The following is a 23,949-nucleotide window of genomic DNA, read 5'->3' on the forward strand; positions in this document are numbered from 1 at the left end:
GGGTTTTTCGGATAATGGATCTTTCCTTAATTTGGATCTTCATAGTAGTAAGCCACACCCTTAAGTCTACTAGAAAATCATGTAAACATTAAATAAACCCAATAAGGCTGGTTTTGCTTCCAATAAGAATAAATTATATCTTAGTTGGGATCAAGTACAAGCTACTGTTTTATTATTACAGAGAAAAAGGAAATAATTTTTACAATTTTGGATTATTTGGATAAAATGGAATCTATGGGAGACGGGCTTTCTGTAATTCAGAGCTTTCTGGAAATGGGTTTACGGATAACTGATCCCATACCTGTATATTGTGCCTATTTAAACCCAAAAACAATGAATGCACAGTAATACTACCATAATAACTTCTTGTGGGTAGCACAATTAACATGAAAGCCTTTTGACCAGAGGTTCTCAAACTGTGGGTCCGGCTCCCCCTTGGTGCCTGGAGCTGTGATTGGAGGGCTTGATAGACACATGTCAGATCTGGAGCATGACTGTTGACTACAAGATACTCCTGGGGACCCAGCCTATTTGTGAATGATAACAGAACTGCACAAGTGCCTTAGCTCTATTGCACATGGGGTGTTTGGCCGATGCTGCCCTCTAGTGCAAAACGGGTGGGCAAATGCCCCTGTCTACCTGTGATTGCTCATGATAATAGTGGCTGGAAGCAGCCATATTGGATGCAAAAAGAACAATGATATATGTGCTTGAGATTTTTTGTCTTTTCCTTCACTTGGTTTATTCAGTAGGCCACTTTACATTCAGTGCTATAAGGGACATCTTAACTGACCCTGTTCTTTGTCGAATAGGGTTACCACCTGGCTGCTAAAATTGTTGTTGATGCCAATGTTATTTATAGGGGGGGGGGGGAAAAAAACCTACAAATATAGGAAGACCAGTATTTTTTACAGAAAACGTGTCAACCCTACTACTACTACTAACTACTACTACCTAGTAGTGCCATTTGCCTAAAGCTGGCCACAGACACAAAGATCTGATCAACGTACGATTGGACTTCCCCATCTCCCGACCTGCCACTAACCATTCAGATCAAATAAAGTGCAAAAGAACAGATTAGCCGATGTTCTGCCCCTGACAGCAATCGTATGAAAGTTATGTCCGACCAAAGCTAGTGACAGTCTCCCTCTGAAAATTCGTACAATCTGCAATACACGCAGAAATATTACCGCAGCCGACAGAAATCTTTTAATCTGTCCAATCGACCAAACGACCGATCTCCGCTGGGACTCTCCACACACGGTCCGAAAATCGTACGAATCGAGGATTCGTACGATCAGATCTTTGCATCTATGGCCAGTTTAAGGGTTAGTCAGGGTGAGATTTGGGGTAAGCAGCAATATACTGTTCTAGATATATATTTGCAAATGTAGTGGATAGAGAAATATTTTCATGTATCTGCAAGCCGTATGTGCTAAGTAGGGTGGGGGCCGGCAAAATGTTGGCACTCAAAGGTGGGGCTTGAAAAAGAAAAACCTTAAAGAGATTCTGTCATGATTTTTATGGTGTAGTTTTTATTTCTAAATTATACAGTTTACACTGAAATTAATTCACTCTACAATATAAAATGTAATTCCTGAACCAACAAGTGTATTTTTTTTTAGTTGTAATATTGGTGTGTAGGCGCCATCTCAGGTCATTTTGCCTGGTCATGTGCTTTCAGAAAGAGCCAGCACTTTAGGATCGAACTACTTTCTGGCAGGCTGTTGTTTCTCCTATTCAATGTAACTGTATGTGTCACTGTGGGATCTGGATTTTACTATTGAGTGCTGTTCTTAGATCTACCAGGGAGCTGTTATCTTGTGTGTTAGGGAGCTGTTATCTGGTTACCTTCCCAATGTTCTGTTGTTAAGATGCTGGGGGGGGGAGGGGTTGATATCACTCCAACTTGCAGTAAAGAGTGACTGAAGTTTATCAGAGCACAAGTCACGTGACTGGGGGCAGCTGGGAAACTGACAATATAAAATAATCTGTTTCCCCTTTTGAGAAACTGATTTCAGTGCACAATTCTGCTGAAGCTGCACTATTAACTGATGCATTAAAAAAAAAAAAATCCCATGACAGTATCCATTTAAAGGTAGGACTTGAAAAATAAAAATCTTTAGACCTCTAATTTAACCCATCCCTCATCCAAAAAAACTGTATATATATTTATATATCATATATATATTAGCAATCCACAGGCATTATTACTTTCTAGATCTTGACCTTTCGAAAACCAAAAACCAAAACTCCTTATTGATTTTAGTCTTTAAACATTTGAATTGGTAATAATTTACAGTTAATTCTGTCCTCATGGTTACTTATGTGGAAAGACAAATTGCTTTTGTGGCACACTTGAGCAGCGCTGAACAGGGATGAAGAGCAACCTTGAGAGTAGTTGTTAATTTGCAAGAAATTGGCCTGTTTCATAGGTTGCTACAGAAACCCAAGCTTACTGCCAGCATCCTGAATGGATATTTTCATTATTTACAGATTATAAAAGGGTTTACCTTGCCAAAAATAAAAGCTTTTATTAAGCCTCTGTATTGGTTTGCTTGCTGTGTTTGGATTTCGCAAAGTACTATACGATCTTTTAAAGGAGAAGGAAAGGTTAAAACTAAGTAAGCTGTATCAGAAAGGTCTATATAAATACAACAGTAAAACCTCAAAGTAATGCTGCTCTGAGTCCTCTGTCAAAAGAAACACAGCATTTCTTTCCTTCTATTGTGTACACATGGGCTTCTGTATCAGACTTCCTGTTTTCAGCCTAAACTTCCAGGGCTAGGGCTTAAGCATGCTCAGTTTGTTCCTCCCTTTTCCATCCTCCCCTCCCTGCTCTAATGTGAGCTCAGAGCTATGAGTGAGCAGAGAGAAACTCAGGCAGGAAGTGATGTCACAGCAAGCAAATATGGCAGTTGCTATCCCAAACAAACAGTGTCTAAAGCTGTTTAGTCAGGTATGGTAAAGCATTCTAAAGAATAAAAATGGTGTTCTAGCTTTGCAATAAACTGCCTTGGTAGTTTTCCTTCTCCTTTAAAGAAGTAGATGTTAAAGTTAAACAAACCTCAAAACAAAATCATGCTTATTGAAGAAACTGTAATTCTTGGCAACTATGATTACTCAAGTATGACTTTTAATGTATTTGTTAATATAATTACTATTAAGAGCAATATCTGCTTGTCTCTTCTCACCCCTGGTCGTTTTAACTTTCGGTACAGAAGCCAGATGAATAACAGACCTGTTAAGAAGCATAAAACTTGCTACATTGTTTCAAGGTACAGAACCAGCAGTGCACTAAAACAAATATTGCTTTTCAGTTGCAGTTTGCAAATCATTTTAAAACCACTGCAAATCTGCAATATACATTGGAAAGGTGCCTTAAAATTCCATTCTTTCTTAGGCGAGGTGTTATTTTTAGGGATACACCGAATCCACTATTTTGGACTCGGCTGAATTACCCAAATCCATCTTGAAAGATTTGGCCGAATACCGAACTGAATCCGAATCCTTATTTGCATATGCAAATAAGGATTCAGATTCGTCCGAATACCGAGCTGAATCCGTATCCTAATTTGCATATGCAAATTAGGGGCAGGAAAGGAAAAAGTGGGAAAAAATTGGTTTGCTTCCTTGTTTTGTAACAAAAAGTCACGTGAAATCCTGCCCTCCCCACAATTTGCATATGCAAATTAGGATTCGGTTAGGCCAGGCACAAGGATTCGGCTGCATCGAACCCTGCTGAAAAAGGCAGAATCCCGAACCGAATCCTGGATTCGGTCCATCCCTAGTTATTTTGTTTTTTTATGCCCTTTAACACTCCAGCTACACCAGCTGCTCTCAAGTATAACCTGATCGTTGCATGGGTGAATCAGTGATTGGACTGGGAATTCTGGCAGAGCAAGCCGTGCTGCTGGGAAACCTAATGCTAACGTCAGAGGGTGTGACATTTCTTTCAGAATCAAATCTGTTGCCTCATAGGAAACCTCCTAGTTTCTCCGTCATTATTAATCATTATAGGCACGGAGAGTGTTTCTATTGTTTATAAATGACATAGTTATGCAGTAAAATGGCATGAAATGTCATGTCAGGGCTTGGATATCTGTCAAATTGTCAGATGATGAGTACTCCAGCTGTCAACTGGACATGGGTGCCCAGCTATTCTGGGTCGTGTGCACAAAAAATTCATTCCCTGCAGAAATAATCTGTTGTATATGAGCAGGAGCTACCATTTAAATATTTCAGATTACCGGTAGGCAATGGTAGCTCCATGTAAATATGAGCTGGAGCTACCATTGCATAATCTAAAGTATTCCCTTTCAGTTACTTGGTATGGGATCCATTATCTGGAAACACGCTATCCAGAAAGCTCTGAATTACTGCAAGCTTATCTCCCATAGACGCCATTTTAATCAAATATCAGTTTTCAAACACATTTCCTTTTTCTCTGTAATGATAAAACAGTACAGGTATGCAATCTGATCTCCGGAAACCCGTTATAAAAGTTCCGAATTACAGAAATGCCGCCTCAATGATTTCCTTTTTCTCTGTAATAACAAAACAGTACCTTTTACTTGATCAAAACTAAGATATAATTAATCCTTATTGGAAGCTGAACTTTTTGAATGTTTTCATGATTTTCTAGTAGATTTAAAGGGGACCCCAAAAAAATATTCCAAATACTATATCATGCTAGTCAAGCAAAATGAACTTTAATTACACTGTATAAATTATTTGAATCTTGTTTCCTTCAGTCTGGGAATTAATAATTATAACAAGCAGGCAGGAGCCATTTTGTGGACACTGTTCTTAAGACAAGCCTTGTATCATCTCAGAATCTTGTTTGTGCACCAGAATGGGGGACCTGATGTCCATTCCCATGCACTGGTTACACAATTAAACAGTGAAGAGAACTGGGGGAATGTGAGGAGAGCAGTGACATCTAGTAAGTGGAAATGGAAAGTGAAAGTAAATGCTTGCCCCGCCTCTATGCCTAAGGCATAGAGGAGGGACAGCCAATATTTGATTGACAGCTGAGATTTTTAAATGAGTTTAACACAGCTATGAATGTTTTAATAAAAAAAAAGAATTTTGATTTCATGTTTAATTTGAAAATTACTTTTATTATACAGATTTTTATGTCTTGGTGAGGTATGAAGATCCACATTACAGAAAGATCTTTGTTAGCCCCAGGTCCCGAGCATTTTGGATAATAGGTCCCAAACATTACCTTATACTACAAAGATTTTATTTATCCTTATTGGAGGTGCAAAATAATACTATTAGATTTAATCAATGTTTAATTGTATTTTTTTTGTAGACTTAAAGGGGTTGTTCACCTTTGAGTTAACTTTTAGTATGATGTAGAGAGTGATATTCTGAGACAATTTGCAATTGGTTTTCATTTTTTATTATTGAAGGTTTTTGAGTTATTTAGCTTTTTATTCAGCAGCTCTTCAATTTGTATCTTAACCAATCTGGTAACTAGGGTCCAAATTACCCTAGCAACCATGCATTGATTTGAATAAGAGACTGGAATATGAATAGGAGAGGGCCTGAATAGAAAGTAACAATAACAATACATTTGAAGCGTTACAGAGAATTTGTTTTTTAGAAGGGAGTCGGCGATGCCCATATATCTATAAAACTATAACAAATGAAATAATGAAAACCAATTGAAAAGTTGCTTAGAATTGGCGTTCTATAACATAATAAAAGTTACTTTAAAGGTGAACTACCCCCTTTATGGTGATCCCAATTACGGAAAGCCCACTTATCCAGAAAGCCCCACATCCCAAGCATTCTGGATAACAAGTCCCATACCTGTTTATCATTTTTTTATGATAAAAAATGGTGTTCTGTTGCAGTCTATGTTGCAGAACGTCACTAACAATTGCTTTCTGCACATCAACCATATCAATCAGTTTCAGGCTTTGTTTATAGTAACGAACCCCCACCCTCCCGATGGTATACCTTTTATTAAAGGTGCTCTGCCTATAATTAGATTTGTTTTGGCCGTTCTCACCCCTGTGTGTGGAGTGGCGCGTTCCTTTTGTACCTCTGCAAGAAAGCATGTAGTGCACTGCAGTATCACATGTCCTGCAATATACATAGAGGCACATTTATCAAGGGTCAAATTTCAAATCCATGTGAGTTTTTTTTTTAAAACCTCCATAAATTCAAAATTTGACTAGTCGAAATGTATTAATAAAATCCAATTTTTAATTCTCTGATTAGTTTAAATGTCCCGACAACTCGAATCGAATTAGATTAGAATTCGATCAAACTCGATACAAGTTTTTTCTCCAAAAAAAACCTCAAATGTCAGGAAGGTTGTAAACATCTCCAAATTGATCCCTGCAACTCTCCCATTGACTTAAACAGTAATTCGGCAGGTTTTAGGTGGAGAATAGTCGGATTTGAATCCTTAAAGGGCCAGAGTATGATAATCGAATTCGAATTTTTTAAAAACTCGAATAAAGTTTGGATAACTCCCTAGTCGAATTTGATAGTTTTGACCATTGAAAATTCAAATCTGAATTTTCAATTTGACCCTTGATAAATCTGCCCCTTAGTGATTACACTGGAAGAGTCACGCGGTCAGATTCAGTGAGATTAGTTGCCCTGTGACAAATCTCTTTTCACGGCAACTAATCTCCCCGAACTGCCTTCCCCGCCGGCTAGAATGCAAATCGATGGCGGATGGTGGATATGAAAGGGATTTTCACCTTTCAATTAACTGTTAGTATGATGTAGAGAGTGGTACTTCTAGACAATTTGCAATTGATTTTCATGTTTTATTATTTGTGTTTTTTTTTAGTTGATTTTTGTTCAGCAGCGCTCCAGTTTGCATTTTCAGCGATCTGGTTGCTAGGGTCCAAATTAGCAACCATGCATTGATTTGTTTTGATTTTTTTTTATTTGATTCGAATTGAATAAGAGACTGGAATATGAACCGAAGAGGCCTGAATAGAAAGACGCGTAAGAAAAAGTAGCGATAACGATAAGCGTGTGGCCTTGCAGAGCATTTGTTTTTTAGATGGGGTCAGTGACCCCCTATTGAAAGCTGGAAAGAGTCAGAAGAAGGCGGCAAAAAAAAAACTATAAACATTATGAAGACCAATTGAAATGTTGTTTAGATTTGGCCATTCTATAACATACTAGAAATTAATTGAAAGGTTAACCACCTCTTTAATTACTGTATGGCAGATCCTTATCCCTAGTTTCTTTTATCTGAAAATACATTTTATCTTATAGTTTATATTACACTTTTTCCATGTGTTAGAGCAGAAAGAAAGGACATGACACAGGGCAGGGTGATTGGCCGGGTGCAGAACCATAAAAATATTTCACTTGTTATTGTATCCATAGAGATGGCAAAACAAACTATTATGCTTCCTTATGAATCAGAGAAGATAGTAGGGCAGACACATGTTTACTGTACGTTATCTCACATTGTATTATAGACTGCCCGTTTGCTACGTGGTGTCTCTTGGGAAAGATCGAAACCTCACCCCTTACATTTATCTAGGCATGTTGTCTTAATAACATCCTGAGAAATGTGCTTTAATATTCACAGACTCTCAAAGGGCTAGTTGATCTGTAAATAAACATTTATGTAGACATGGAGCTTTTTTTGTTCAGCAGATCTCTGGTTTGGAATTGGCTACAAATACTTAATCCTCTAAAACGAACGGTTTCTCCCAAATGTGGCAAAGAAAGGGCTCTCCTCCTCCCTTAAAGGGATACTGTCATGGGGAAAAAAATGTTTTCAAATTGAATCAGTTAATAGTGCTGATCAGCAGAATTCTGCACTGAAATCCATTTCTCAAAAGAGCAAAAAGATTTTTTTATATTCAATTTTGAAATCTGACATGGGGCTAGACATATTGTCAATTTCCCAGCTGCCCCAAGTCATGTGACTTGTGCTCTGATAAACTTCAATCACTCTTTACTGCTGTACTGCAAATTGGAGTGATATCACCCCGCTCCCTTTTTCCCCCAGCAGCCAAACAAAAGAACAATGGGAAGGTAACCAGATAGCAGCTCCCTAACACAAGATAACAGCTGCCTAGTAGATCTAAGAACAACACTCAATAGTAAAAACCCATGTCCCACTGAGACACATTCAGTTACATTGAGAAGGAAAAACAGCAGCCTGCCAGAAAGCATTTCTCTCCTAAAGTGCAGGCACAAGTCACATGACTGGGGGCAGCTGGGAAATTGACAAAATGTCTAGCCCCATGTCAGATTTCAAAATTGAATATAAAAAAAATCTGTTTGCTCTTTTGAGAAATGGATTTCAGTGCAGAATTCTGCTGGAGTAGCACTATTAACTGATGCGTTTTGAAAAAAACATGTTTTCTGATGACAGGATCGCTTTAAACAGACACTATCCACAAATAGATTGCTGTGCGACTCAAAGACCATAAGACATTGAGGGGGAAGGAAACAGAAAAATAATATAGTGTAGTATTTCTAAAAATTATTTCACATGTGCTATAAGTAATTTTATGTGCTAGATTACATCCAAGTTTTGTTGCGTGCCACCTTAAAACAAATATATCCTGTGAGATACAGTCCCCTAAAATGGGGTTAGAGATAAGTGGTTAGAGATACACCCGTGGTTTCTGGTTGTAATTCAACAAGAGCCCGCACTCCGGTTCCTAGTGAGTCTGGCAGGCAGTCATACTTACAAGAGGTAGGTTTGTAACGGGCATTTATAGTGATAAGTGTTCCAGTTCAACTTCTAATCTTCTTGCATCCTTAGTGGGTAGAATTAAGCAAAGAATATGTAGTACAATCAGGGCCTCAAACGGATCAACAGGACCAGAATAATTCAATTAAAAAATAATTTTATTTATACAAAGTTAAAAATGTATATCTGCATCTCCATCCACCCTACGCATTTCGCACCCATCCAGGGTGCTTAGTCATGGGCTCTCTTAAGCAACATGTGTGGAAGCGTTTATACAATTTTAATAAATAAATAAAATGACACTTACAAACGTTTCTTCGGTAACATCGCTTTAAAAACAATGCAGCACATTCGTGTATTATTCTGAGTTCATTGGCGTCTTTTGCAGTTCAACGCACTTTCCTCCGGGAATGTTAGTAGCTAGGGTCTGTTTGGCCTAGCAACCAGGCAGCAGTTTAAATGAGAGACTGGAATCTAAATATAAATAGGAGAGGACCTCAATAGAATGATTAGAAATAATAACAATAAAATTGTAGCCTCACAGAGCAATAGTTTTTGGGCTGTCCAAGTCAGTGACCCCCATTTGAAAGTTAAAACATTCCTAAAACCATACCTCCCAACATGTTGGAAATAGAAAGATGGAGAAAAAGATAATTTTTTTATCCGCAGCCAATTTTGTGGCCACACCCCCTAATTTTCATGTTCATTTTACAAAATTTGGCAGGTTATGAACGTTTGAACACATATCTGTGGTTTTTATGTGTTATTACAATTTTGCTAACTACGGTGAATTGCCCTTTAAGCTGCAAGTCACAGTTTCCCCAAGAGACCTGCTTATCTTTAATTGTTAAAATTGTTTCTTTGCTTATCTCAAATTGTTACAAAAGTATCCAAGTGCACCGGGCATGTATTCTGGGCTCTCTGCCAAAAGCCAATTAAGTTTTAGAAACTTTGTATCTTTTACTGGCTGTTCAGTGCAGCAGATCAAAGAGAAAGTTGGGACATTTCAGTAACGATCTGAGACTGCGGATTGAGCTGTCAAAATCGGGACTGGCCCACGGAAAACGGGACAGTTGGGAAGTATGCTAAAACAGCTTAACAGTAAACTGCCCCTTTGCCTGGAGCGATTGCATTCATTCATGACACAGTAGGGTTGCCACCTCATCATGCATGACTAATTAGCAATTCATTTCCATGCATGGCTGCACTTAAATCTGTTCAGTCTGCATTCAGTTTCTGACCAGCCGTGCAGCATATGGATTAAATATCTGGCCAATATTAAAGGGGTGAGGTGGCAACACTATGCCTCAGTAAGGCTTAGGCTGATGCCTTTCCAGGCCCCTTCCTAATCTGTAAATGTATTCTCTCTTTCTAAAGCATTACATTTCCAACCCTTCCCATCAAAAACCATACAGAGGGGAATGTGTAGTATATTGGGCCTGATATATATATATATATAATTAAGCCTGAACTTGTCCTTTAAATGTTTAAAGGAAAACTATACCCCCAAAATGAATACTTAAGCAACAGATAGTTTATATCAAATTGAATGACATATTAAAGAATCTTACCAAACTGGAATATATATTTACATAAATATTGCCCTTTTACATCTCTTGCCTTGAACCACCATTTCGTGACTCTATCTGTGCTGCCTCAGAGATCACCTGACCAGAAATACTACAACACTAACTGTAACAGGAAGAAGTGAGGAAGCAAAAGGCAGAACTGTGTCTGTTAATTGGCTCATGTGACCTTACATGTGGTTTGTATGTGTGCACAGTGAATCTTACGATCTCAGGGGGCGGCCCTTATTTTTTAAAATGGTAATTTTCTATTTATGATTACCCAATGGCACATACTACTAAAAAAGTATATTATTATGATAATGGTTCATTTACATGAAGCAGGGTTTTACACAAGAGCTGTTTTACTCAGTATCTTTTAATAGAGAACTAGATTGTTTGGGGGGTATAGTTTTCCTTTAATCTGCTGCTCTAATGAGGAGCGAGCTCTTGGCTGCAGAGTGTGGCAGCTGGGCATGTAGCGGCATGACTACCATCAGTTTTCTGAAATGAGTAAATGTAAAGCTTCCTCCCTGGAAAATCTAATCCTAAAAGTACTTCTTGTGTTCAAAGAAAAGGAAAATTGCAGCTCGTTATATATTTTTATGATTGGCTGCTGTTAAATATTATTTCAGCTTAGGTTTGCTATTTGCCAGGTGCATCTTTAGGCCTGACGATCTGTTTTTTGATCATTAGGTAAAATGTTCCCACATGAGTCCAAGTGTGTACAGGTATGGGATTCGTTATCCGGAAACCCATTATCCAGACAGTTCCTTATTACAGAATGGCCATTTCCCATGGACTCCATTTTATCCAAACAATCCAAAATTTTCTCTTTTCTCTGTAATAATAAAACAGTACCTTGTACCTGATTCCAAATAAGATATAATTAATCCTTATTGGAAGCTAAACCAGCCTATTGGGTTTATTTAATGTTTACATGATATTCTAGTAGACTTAAGCTACGAAGATCCACATTACAGAAAGATCCCTTATCTGGAAAACCCCGGTCCCAACAAGCATTCTGGATAACAGGACCCATACCTGTACCACTCTTTATATGCTATAAACCTGCTTTTTTTACACTGCATTTTTTGGATTATTCATTCACCTTAATGTGGTGGAGGAAAGACAACTTTATTTCCTTTCATACCATTAAAGAACTAAGTAACTTAGGTTATTAATATGCGAGTAAAGGTGTTTCTAGACACACCAATAATAATTTAGCTAATGTTTTATAAGTTGTGTTTGGGCTGATGAGAAGGATACCGGGCTTGGTAAGGTTTTGTGAAGCAGTGATGTGTGCCACATTTTTCACTTCTTATCTTCTGCCAATCAGTTGCTTTGTTCTATTGTTCATTACATTTTGCTGTCATAAATCAAATAGTTATAAACCTAGTTGTAGAAAACATTCTGTTCCCTGACCATATAGTTCTAAAAGGGATACTGTCATGGGAAAACCCTTTTTTTTTTTTTTTTTTTTTTTTTTTCTTCAAAACACATCAGTTAATAGTGCTGCTCCAGCAGAATTTTTAACTGAAATCCATATTTCAAGAGAGCAAACTGATTTTTCTTGTAATCAATTTTGAAATCTGACATGGGGCTAGACATATTGTCAGTTTTCCAGCTGCCCCCAGTCATGTGCTCTGATAAACTTCAATCACTCTTTACTGCTGTACTGCAAGTTGGAGTGATATCACCCCCCTCCCTTTTTCCCACCAGCAGCCAAACAAAAGAACAATGGGAAGGTAACCAGATAGCAGCTCCCTAACACAAGATAACAGCTCCCTTGTGGATCTAAGAACAACACTCAATAGTAAAAACCCATGTCCCACTGAGACACATTCAGTTACATTGAGTAGGAGAAATAACAGCCTGCCAGAAAGTAGTTCCATCCTAAAGTGCAGGCACAAGTCACATGACTGGAGGCAGCTGGGAAATTGACAATATGTCTAGCCCCATGTCAGATTTCAAAATTGAATATAAAAAAAATCTGTTTGCTCTTTTGAGAAATGGATTTCAGTGCAGAAGTCTGCAGGAGTAGCACTATTAACTGATGTGTTTTTAAAAAAAAACATGTCTTTCCATGACAGTATCCCTTTTAGTACCTGTGTTTATATATTCTGCCAGAGTCTGTGTGTATAGTTGTGTGTAAGGCCTTCTTGTGTTCTCCATAGTCTTCCCAGTAGAACCTACAGCACTGGCATGTGGGCATTTAGATTCCTGTGTTCACAATTCTTTTTGAGAATTGAGATATTACAGCCCCTCCATAAGATGAAAACTACAAATCCCATCATCCTCAGGCATCCAGCTCTCATGAATTTATGAATCCATCCCTAATAATTACAAGGCTATATGAGAGTAATAAAAAGGTCTTTTATTAGCGATTCCAAAGGTGTAATTACAATGTTAGATAAATACCTGTATAATCAGAAGTGATTATGTCCCTGTGACTGCTTAATTTAGCCAGCGTAGACATTCCCTTGAAAAAACTAGAAGTGACAGAAGGTTTGGTCATACCTCCCAACATTATGGAAACAGAAAGAGGGATAAAAAGATTTTCCGCGTGGAGTATGGCAACATTTTTTTGACCATGCCGATTTTGTGGCCACACCCCCTAATTACCATGTTCATTTTACAAACTTTGGCAGGTTATAAAAGTTTGAACACATTTCTGTGGTTTATATGTTTTATTAAAGTTTAGCTAATGAATGTGACTTGTCCTTTAAAGTTGCAAGTCCGAGTTTCCCCAAGAGACCTGCTTATCTTAAATTGTTACAAAATTATCTAAGTGCCTCTGTCACGTATTCTGGGCTCTCCGCCAAAAGCCAATTAAGTTGGAAACTTTGGATCTTTTTCTGGCTGTTCAGTGCAGGAAATCAAAGAGAAAGTCGGGACATTTCAGTAACAAACCCGGGACTGTGGGCTGAGCTGTAAAAATCGGGACTGTCCTGCCAAAAACGGGACAGTTGGGAGGTATGGGTTTGGTGTCTGTGGGGGGAAGGCAATTGTTTATAAAGCTTACACAGACATAGGTAGGTATGTGGTAAGTAGGGATGCACTGAATCCACTATTGTGGATTAGGCCGAACTTCTGAATCCTTTGAGAAAGATTCAACCGAATACCAAAGCGAATCCTAATTTGGATATGCAAATTAGGGGTTGGAAGGGGAAAACATTTTTTACTTCCTTGTTTTGTGACAAAAAGTCACTTGATTCCTCTCCCTTCCCATAATTTGCAAATATTTTGGGGTATCCTGGTTTATAATGCAGGTATGGGATCCGTTTATCCGGAAACCCATTATCCAGAAAGCTCCAAATCCCATTTTCTCCAAATAATCCAAATTTTTAAAAATGATTTTCTTTTTCTCTGTAATAAAATAGTAGCTTGTACTTGATCCAAACTAAAATATAATTAACCAGCCTATTGGGTTTATTTAACGTTTACCTGACTTTCTAGTAGACTTAAGGTATGAAGATCCAAATTACAGAAAGATCTGTGATCTAAAAAAAAAAAAACCCAGGTCCCGAGCATTCTGGATAACAGGTCCCATACCCGTATATGAAAGCTAGCATAAATGGCCAGTGAAGTCTTGCATGGTGAGGATGAGTAGAGGCCATGTCTGCTCAGTGTGTTACTTATTTTCTCTGAAACAACTGTACCTGCTAATTTAAGGTCTTTCTGACGCTCTCCACAAGTGATCCTTGGCTTTTGGTCAACTCTTCTGATTATTCTTTTTACTCCTCAGGATCTTGCGAGAAACACTTGGCTGTGGCTGGTTTAGGATAAAATGTTCTTTCCACTCTGGATTATGGCCCCAACGGTGCTCACTATAGGCCATCAATTAGGACTAAACCTGATGATATTAATTTTCACTGATCTTACTGATCGGGGTCTGGATTGCTTTCTAAATTTCAGCAGGTTTCTTGGCTTTCCATGCCATTATGTGCCTCCTTTTCTTCATGCGTTCAATACTTATTCCCTGTGTCATTCCAGTAATTACACATAACTTCATTTACGGATTTATTTGTGTTGGGTTGTTTGTATGTGTGGATTACTTGGGTTGTTAGTGACATCTGGTGTAAATGTTGTGTCGATAGTAGGGATGCACCAAATCCAGGATTCGGTTCGGGATTCGCCTTTTTCGCCAGGATTCAGATTCGGCCGAATCCTTCTTCCCGGCTGAACCGAAACCTAAGGGTGGGGAGGGAAATCCCGTGACTTTATAAAAAAACAAGTAAAAAATGTTTTCCCCTTCCCAGACCAATTTTGCAAATTAGTATTTGGTTCGTATTCGGCCTTCGAATTCGAATCTTTCTCAAAGGATTCGGGGGTTCAGCCAAATCCAAAATAGTGGATTCGTGCATCCCTAGTCAATAGCCCCATTAGAAATATATTTACTGAGAAAAACGTTGACGTGTTCAATACATCTTTTCCCTTGAGCCCCCATTTTATGATATTCTTTGTGCTGCCTCAGAGATCACCTGACCAGAAATACTGCAGCTCTGGCTGTAACAGGAAGTGTGGAAGCAAAAGACAGAACTTTGTGCTTTAATTGGCTCATGTGACCTAACATGTATGTTTTGTTTGTGTGCACCGTAAATCGTAGGATCCCAGGGGGCAGCCCATTGTTCTTAAAATGGCCATTTTCTATTTAGGATTACCTAATGGCACATACTACAAATAAAGTACATTAATATGCAGGGTTTTACATATAAGCTGTTTTATGCATTATCTTTTTATAGAGACCTACATTTTTTCGGGTTATAGTTTTTCTTTAACCACTAACCTTGGACCTAGAGCTGGAGCACTTCTTCACTGAAAAGTGTGCTGGGCCATAGTACTGTTTTTTGCAAACCTTCATATCATTGCAATATGATTTAGTTAGGCACCGATATGGGGATTTTGGGACTGTGTTTTAAGTGGGTTTTGATTGTTTCCTTAGCAGTTTTTTATTTTTATTTTGGAAAAATTGCATAACCATGGATGCTGAAATCCAGATGTCCTAAAAGTATCCATTTTATATGCCATGATATTGGCATACTTCTATGGGTAATAAGACCATATAAGTGCCATGCAAAGTTGCAGACAACTTGGACTGGTTTTTGCCGTTACCATGGCATTGGAACCCAGCAACAGTGAAGATGACACCGTCTACATGATCAGGGCCCGCCCATATATCTGATTAGGTCATTGGTCAGTCTGGTTTTTCATTTTGGCCAATCAGCCTAGATACATTTGCAGTAGAGAGCAATTGAATAGATGGAAATTGATAGCATTGATGTGTTGATTAAAGGAGAACTGAACCCTTAACATGAATATGGCTAGAAATTCCATGTTTTATATACTGAACTTATTACACCAGCCTAAAGTTTCAGCTTGTCAATAGCAGCAATGATCCAGGACTTCAAACTTGTCACAGGGGGGTCACCATCTTGGAAAGTGTCTGTGACACTCACATGCTCAGTGGGCTCTGAGCAGCTGTTGAGAAGCTGAGCTTAGGGCTCCTCACTAATTATCCAGCAGAAAATTGGGTTTGTCTGTAATATAAGCTGGTGCTAATTGCACTGGTTTCTGTGCTGCCATTTAGTAATTATCTGTATTAATTACCAATCAGCCTTATATTGTGACATTTCTATTCTATGTGTACTGTATATTGTGAGTGGGTCCCTAAGCTCAGTAAGTAATAGTAGTACAGAGCATTTGCAGTGAATCGGTAGAAAAGAAGATGGGGAGCTACTGGGGCATCTTTGGAGACACAGATCTTTACTGCTAAAGGGCTGTGGTTGCCTTGGGCTGGTACAGAAGCAAACAACTACTTTAGTTCTCCTTTAATACCTTACACATAAGGTTAATACACCTGCAAACAACTGGATCTGTACTTGATTCACCCACTCAACGTGCTGGGCCAAATCGTATGTATTGGGCCAATAGCTATTACATAGCATGAGATGACTAATACCTTCACAAGAAATGTGTTTGAAGGCTCCGTTGCTGTTGATTTAACAACATTCTTTACATTCAGGTTTTGTTTTCCTATTTTTGACATTTTCCCTTTTCATTTGCAGGCCATGTACTTCTGGAGATTTCCATCGTTCACAAAAGGCTAAATGACAACTTAGAAGAAAATGTAGGTATCTGCCAATAACAGTAGTAGGGGTAAAACTGATGTGTTTGCTTCAGAAACACTACTATAGTTCATATAAACAAGCTGCTGAGTAGCAATGGCAGAAATTGAAAAAAGCCTATATGGCACAGGTTAAATAGTGGATAACAGATAACACCATTATATTCTACAGAGCTTATCTGCTGTGTAACCTGAGCCTTTTCTCATTTAATTGGCTGCCCCCATTGCTGCACAGCAGCTTATTTATCTAAACAATAGTAGTGTTTCTGAAGCAAACACAGCAGTTTTACCAGTGCACGGCAAACACATTATATTCGTATTACTTTAAAACACTTTAATTTTATGACATTACTGTTCCTTTAAAAAACAAATTCTCTGAAAGGCTACACATATATTGCTGCTGCTACTTTTAATTACCGGTACTCATCTTTCTATTCAGACCCTCTCCTATTCATATTCCAGTCTCTTATTCAAATCAGTGCATCATGGTTGCTAGGATTATTTTTATATATATATATATATATATATATATATATATATATATATATATATATATATATATATATATATATATATATATATATGAAATTGCAAACTGGAGAGCTGCTGAATAAAAAGCTAAATAACTCAAAAGCCACAAATAATAAAAAAATGAAAACCAATTGTGAATTGTGTCAGAATAGCATTCTCTACATCATACCAAAAGTTAATTTAAAGGTGAACATCCCCTTTTAAAAATGAAACCAAAACCCTCCTTGATTTTGTCCATGATTGCTATGGCTTTTTATTTATGTGGAATAGCCAACTGTAAAGCTGCCCCCAATTGTATTGAGTGGCTCCATTCGTATTATGTATTCCCCTTACTATGGATAATGTATAGCCAGGCTGCTCAGTGCTTCAAATGCAACGGCTTCATAGAACAAGGAAGCTCAACATGTCCTTTATTCCGCTCTTGTTTATGAAATATTGAGTCCCATTAAGCCTGTATTTACACCAAACAAACTTAAAAAGCAGTTTCCTTGCTAAGGATCTATACATATACAACAGAATGGCCTAAGTTCCTTTTGAAAGGCAGCCTAGCTTTGTAAAATGTAAATTAGATTAGGCTTTATGGGAAATTCCTTCTCAGAATTCCGTTTTCAGGCTGGTGTCAGTTTGTCTTTTAATTTTTTATGCATAAAATAGCCAGTTTAATCATCGACAGTTAGTAGAAAAGAAACCTTGTCATTTAAAAGCAAACATTTCCAGTGGATTCCTCATGATGCCAATATTTTTTGCTCCTTTGCAGTTTAAAAAATTCCACAGAGAGATTGTTGCAGAGCTGGAGAGAAAGACTGATCAAGATATAAAGTATATGAATGTAAGTGCACTGCCTCGTCAAATGTGCTGTTCATTTTGATCCATTGGCCGATGTATCTGTATTGGTAGATCGACAGTACTGGCTTCATATAAGGGTAGAACTAGACTAACGTTTTCCATGCGATCATGTTGCATCCGACACGCTGCGCCAAAACGCAGGCGTGAAGTTGGATGCAACGGAAAATAAGGTAAGAAATAGAAATGTTGCATGGTATCGCAGCCTATACCTAAGAGCAGGGATCCCCAACCTTTTGAAGCCGTGAGCAAGTAAAGTAAAAGGAGTTGGGGAGCAACACCAGCATGAAAAAATGTTCTTGTGGTGCCAAATAAGGGCTGTGATTGGCCATTTGGTAGCCCCTACGTGGATTGTCAACCTACATTGATGCTCTGTTTGGCAGTGCACCTGGTATTTATACAACCAACACTTGCCCCAAGCCCAAAATTCAAAAATAAGCACCTGCTTTGAGGCCACAGGGAGCAACATCCAAGGGGTTTGAGAGCAACATGTTACTCACGAGCTACTGGTTGGGGATCACTGCCTAAGAGTATAGTCAAATATAACGAATATAACAAATATAACTTCTGTATTAAACAACAACATAATCGCAGTATAAAACAGGTTCTCTGCTGTTTTATGCAGGAGTTTTAGATAAACTTATTGGCCTGTTCTACATGATGTAGTCAGAGCTGCCATCAATAATCATGGGCCCCATACTACTAAGCAGGGACTCCCCTTTTTGGACCCTGCCTAAAATTAAAATAATAATCTACACATGATCATGCTCCTTTTTCCCATGCCCCATTTATGCCAAAAACTCTGTTCCTGATCCAGCCACAAGCCTTTTCATCACCCTAGAATTGTGTCTTTCCATCTTGGGGCCCCCAACTGCAGTACCCTCCTGATGGAGGTCTTGTGTATAACGTGCACACAGATGGCTACAAAAAAAAAAATGAATGCAGTCAATAACATGTTACTTTTATGTGGTAGGCCACCCTTAAGAGGTACCAGACAGAGCACAAAAATAAAGTAGACTCATTGGAGAAATCTCAATCAGATCTAAAGAAACTCAAGCGAAAAAGTCAAGGAGGAAGAAACGTCACTAAATATGAAATTAAAGAATCCGAGGTATGTTTGCTTTCCCTCACTGTGTTGAAATTATATGCACCATGTGATCACATGAGATAGTCAGTTAATATGAACTAAGGGTAGGCAGTAGTGATGTGCCGGTCTAGAAAAACTCTTCCTGCACCTGATCCGCACCTGGCAACCCCTTCCTTTTATAGACCCGCGCCGCCCCAGCAGGGTCGTCACTAAAGGGGCGGACAGACGTGTACCTATAAAAACGTAAGTAGGAAGCCTGCAACATGCAAATGGAGGAGCAAGGTCGGCCCGAACCCACCGACCCACAGGTTTCGGCCCGCACATCACTAGTAGGCAGGAAGATGAGGTACATGCAAAGCACACCCTGTTGCACCCCTAGGCAAGTGCCTCTTTTGCCTACCACTAGTTCTGGCCCAGGATTTATGATATATATATATATATATATATATATATATATATATATATATATATATATATATATATATATATATACGGTATATATTTATTTATTTATAGCGTTAACGATACAGTAAGTGCATCACTATTGCATCTCCATGATGAACTTTAATGCAATACTTATGGTTTGTTTCTAGTACGTGGAAACCATAACGTCCAGACAGTCGGAGATAAATAAATTCATAGCGCAGGGCTGCAGGGAGGCTCTGCTTGAGGAGAAGAGACGATTCTGTTTCTTAGTGGACAAACACTGCACCTTCTCGAATTATATCAACTATTTCCACGTACAGGTAAGCTTGAATCTAAGGGGTGTCCTGCAACATAACGGTTTGTCCTGGGGAGCATTGTGGGAGAAAATGATACAGCCACAGGGAACAATCAAATCCAGCCAATTTTTACTTCAGTTCTCAACCAATCCTTCCGTTATGGAAATGTGTGCCATTATGGAAAATGGCCTCACATATTTGTCTGCTCTATAAGTTTAAAGGGATACTGTCATGGGAAAAAATTTTTTTTCAAAAATTAATAGTGCTGCTCCAGCAGAATTCTGCACTGAAATCCATTTCTCAAAAGAGCAAACAGATTTTTTTATATTGAATTTTGAAATCTGACATGGGGCTAGACATATTGTCAATTTCCCAGCTGCCACATGTCATGTGACTTGTGCTCTGATAAACTTCAATCACTCTTTACTACTGTACTGCGAGTTGGAGTGACATCACCTCCCTCCCCCCCCAGCAGCCAAACAAAAGAACAATGGGAAGGTAACAGGTAACAGCTCCCTAGCACAAGATAACAGCTGCCTGGTAGATCTAAGAACAACACTCAATAGTAAAAACCCATGTCTCACTGAGACACATTCAGTTACATTGAGCAGCCTGCCAGAAAGCATTTCTCTCCTAAAGTGCAGGCACAAGTCACATGACCAGGGGCAGCTGGGAAATTGACAAAATGTCTAGCCCCATATCAGATTTCAAAATTGAATATAAAAAGATCTGTTTGCTCTTTTGAGAAATGGATTTCAGTTCAGAATTCTGCTGGAGCAGCACTATTAACTGATTCATTTTTAAAAAATAGTTTTTTCCCATGACAGTATCCCTTTAAGGCAAATATGGGCAGTGGGGCTGTAACTGAAAAATCTGCCCCAAGACATCTACAAAGCATAGAGAAGAATGCTTCTCTATTTCCCTTTTTCAAGCCTTTCATTTTTACATTACCAACATGTGTTTAAATACCCTCAGGAAGATTTGGGGCCATGATCAGTCACCTCCATATTTCAGTGTTCATAAATAAAACTGTGAAGTTATACAGTGAACCATAAAAGATACTATATATCATATAATTTTAAATTGTGAATACTTTGTAACAATCATTTAAAAGTTGCAAAATAGTATCATTTAGAAACAGTGTCGTTTAAAAATTACAAAAAAGTTACAAATGACCTTGTGGCTATAGAAAATGGACAGTACAAGTATAGGATCCCTTATCCAGAAACCTGATATCCAGAAAGCTCCGAATTACGGAATGGCTGTCTCCCATAGACTCCATTTTATCCAAATAATCCAAATTTTTAAAAATTATTTCGTTTTTCTCTGTAATAATAAAACAGTAGCTTGTACTTGATCCCAACTAAGACATAATTAATCCTTATTGGAAGCAAAACCAGCCTATTGGGTTTATTTAATGTTTAAATGAATTTCTAGTAGACTTAAGGCATGAAGACCCAAATTACGGAAAGATCTGTTATCCAGAAAACCCCAGGTCCTGAGCATTCTGGATAACCGTTCCCATACCTGTGCCATAAACGTCTTATTTTACTGTTGCTTTATATTAATTATCTTGAAAAAATGCTTTCTTTTCTGCTCCGATGCTGAATTCAGGCGACAAATACCCCAGAACTACTTTGGATCTGGAGCTTCCATATCTTTAAGTCTTACTGTCTCATATAAACAGTATATTTTTTCAAATTACCAGAGTGCTGCTGTCTTGAAATAGTGTCCCCTTTACCAATACAAATTAGACACTTTGTACAAATAGTGCCCTGTATTTGTTGATAAGCGGACCATAGCACACTTAGTAGACTGTTGAGATCCTGTAACATAATAAATTAGGTTGAAAAAAGACACATGTCCATCAAGTTCCACCTTCTAACTTTTTTTAACCTGCCTAACTGCCAGTTGATCCAGAGGAAGGCAAATATAACCCATCTGAAGCCTCTCCAATTTGCCTCAGAGGGGGAAAAATTCCTTCCTGACTCCAAAATGGCAATTGGACTAGACCCCTGGATCAACTTGTACTATCTGCTATCTTACATAACCCTGTATTCCCTCACTTGCTAAAAAGCCATCCAACCCCTTCTTGTAGATAGTAAGCTCTTCTGAGCAGGGCCCTCCAATCCTATTTTTATTCTGTAAGTCTTTTGTGAAATTGTTATAACGTTGCTGTTATTATAAAAATGCAACTTGCTGGTCCCATATAAATATGATGGGTTAATTTATGAACACTGGGCAAATTTGCACCTGGGCAGTAAGTGGTTAGCTTTTTTTCAGGCAGCTGTAGGTTGAACACTGAAAACAACCATCTTAATGATTGCCGTGTGTTACAGCCCAGATACAAATTTGCCCAGTGTTTATAATTATCCCCCACAGAGTCTCTACATTTTTGGACAGGAAAAATTTAAAAAAAAGCCATAATTTGTGTTCATTGCAGGCTGTGGATCTACTCACCTCCAAGCTGCCCAAGTGGCAGGAGACGTGTAGTGACATCTCTCAGGTTCCAGACACAGTCGTTAATATTATGCAGGACCTGAAAACTCCAGTGTCCACACCAATCTCTGCTTCCCCTGAACCATCCCCATTAATGGACAAAAAGGCCCTGGTAAGGATTATTAATATTACTGTATGTTGCTGTTCCATACCGGTATTTTGTGTTTGTAGAGTGCTGGGCACACTTATGCCCGTAAACCAGTACCAGTACTGTTGCATACTGACATATATCCATCTAGACATGGAATATAACTCCCAGTATTTGTACTTTTATATTGGTATGGTCTGAGACTTGAATGGGTTAAAGGAATTGTTCAGTATAAACAGGGTCGGACTGGGGGGCCCGGGGCCCACCGGGACTCCAGTCCAGGGCCCCCCTACAGGCCCCCGTCCCCCTGCTGCAACGCGCCGTGCGGCGCCCTTCAGTGTGCATGCGCACACGGTGGCACCCTCTGTGTGTACGCGCGCACGGCGCTGCGTCTGCACGCATGCGCACACTGCGCATCGACGAAGATTTTTTTTTTTATTTCAAAAAACAAGATATCTGTTGAGGGGGCCTGGCCCGGCGGGGGCCCACGAGGGTCGGGGCCCACCGGGTTTTTTCCCGGTGTCCCGCCGGGCCAGTCCGACACTGAGTATAAAAATAAAAACTGGGTAAATAGACAGGCTGTGCAAAATAAAAAATGTTTCTAATATAGTTAGTTAGCCAAAAATGTAATGTATAAAGGCTGGAGTGACTGGATGTCTAACAGAACAGAACTTCCTGCTTTGCAACTCTCTTGTTTCCACTGATTGGTTACTAGTCAGTAACCAATCAGTGACTTGAGGGAGGGCCACATGGGTCATAACTGTTGCTTTTGAATCTGAGCTGAATGCTGAGGATCAATTGTAAACTCGCTGAAAAGTTATGTCCCATGTGGCCCCCCTTCAAGTCTCTGATTAACTCAGAGTTAGAGAGCTGAAAAGCAGGAAGTAGTGTTCTGTTATGTTAAACATCCATTCACTCCAGCCTTTCTACCATATATTTTTGGCTAACACACTATCTATTTACCCAGTTTTTATTTTTACACTGAACTGTTCCTTTAATGTAATTAAAAAAAATTACAACTTAAGTACCAGTTTCAGCAATCCATAGCAATTCAAAACAAGCAAAGTAGGATTTATACTGTACTAGTCATTTTGTTAGACCAGGTGCAAACTTTCATTAAATTATCCAGAGGTTTAACTAGCCAGCATTATACATATATTAATCTGGCAACATAATTGTTTCATCGTTTTTTTTAGTTTCATATGCATTTCATATTTTTAATATGGAAATTACAGATGTTATTTTTCTTGAACAGACTTGAAAAAGTTGATTTCCCAGGTGTAGGCCAATTGCACTTTCTATATTTATGTAAATAGGGGCGGCCATATTTCTGTGGGAAGGTTAAACCTCACTTTTGAGGAGAGTGCATTAGGGTAGGTTTCGTTTTTTAACTTGAGAATATGAGAATATGAATCCAGAACAAAATTTATGTTCTCCATTTAGATGGCTGGAGATACCCTGTATAGGAACACACTAAGGATGCCTCCAGCACCCCAGACGAAAGCGCAGACGAGTCCCCTGGTTGACATGTTTAACAAACCACCAGTTGTCCAAAAACTAACATTTGACAATCCAAGGACATCACAAGGTACTAACCTTTGTTTCACGTTTTACTTTCTTCCATATGAAGGGGCTTCTCTCATAGGAAAATAATTTCACCCACTGGAGGTGCAAACAATACTATTTTACTAAAAAATGATTGTATAATGCTATGGCCCTCACAACGGGAAGGAGCTACTTATGCGGGTGGCTATGTTGAAACTCTAAGCAACTTTTGTTCATTTATGCA

The 23,949-nt window shown here is 38.6% G+C and overlaps 1 protein-coding gene across 1 annotated transcript in view; it reads left to right on the top strand.

Annotated features, from left to right (window-relative positions):
- Positions 1-23,949, top strand: part of baiap2l1.S (BAI1 associated protein 2 like 1 S homeolog) — a 77,041-nt gene that overhangs the window by 39,773 nt on the left and 13,319 nt on the right. The window contains 6 exon segments of the mRNA NM_001090083.1: positions 16,332-16,393; positions 17,679-17,750; positions 18,738-18,875; positions 19,445-19,597; positions 22,017-22,184; positions 23,604-23,748. Coding sequence (NP_001083552.1) covers positions 16,332-16,393; positions 17,679-17,750; positions 18,738-18,875; positions 19,445-19,597; positions 22,017-22,184; positions 23,604-23,748 — 738 coding nt within the window.

The sequence above is a fragment of the Xenopus laevis genome, chromosome 9_10S, assembly GCF_017654675.1.
Source record: "Xenopus laevis strain J_2021 chromosome 9_10S, Xenopus_laevis_v10.1, whole genome shotgun sequence".
Classification (NCBI taxonomy): domain Eukaryota; kingdom Metazoa; phylum Chordata; class Amphibia; order Anura; family Pipidae; genus Xenopus; species Xenopus laevis.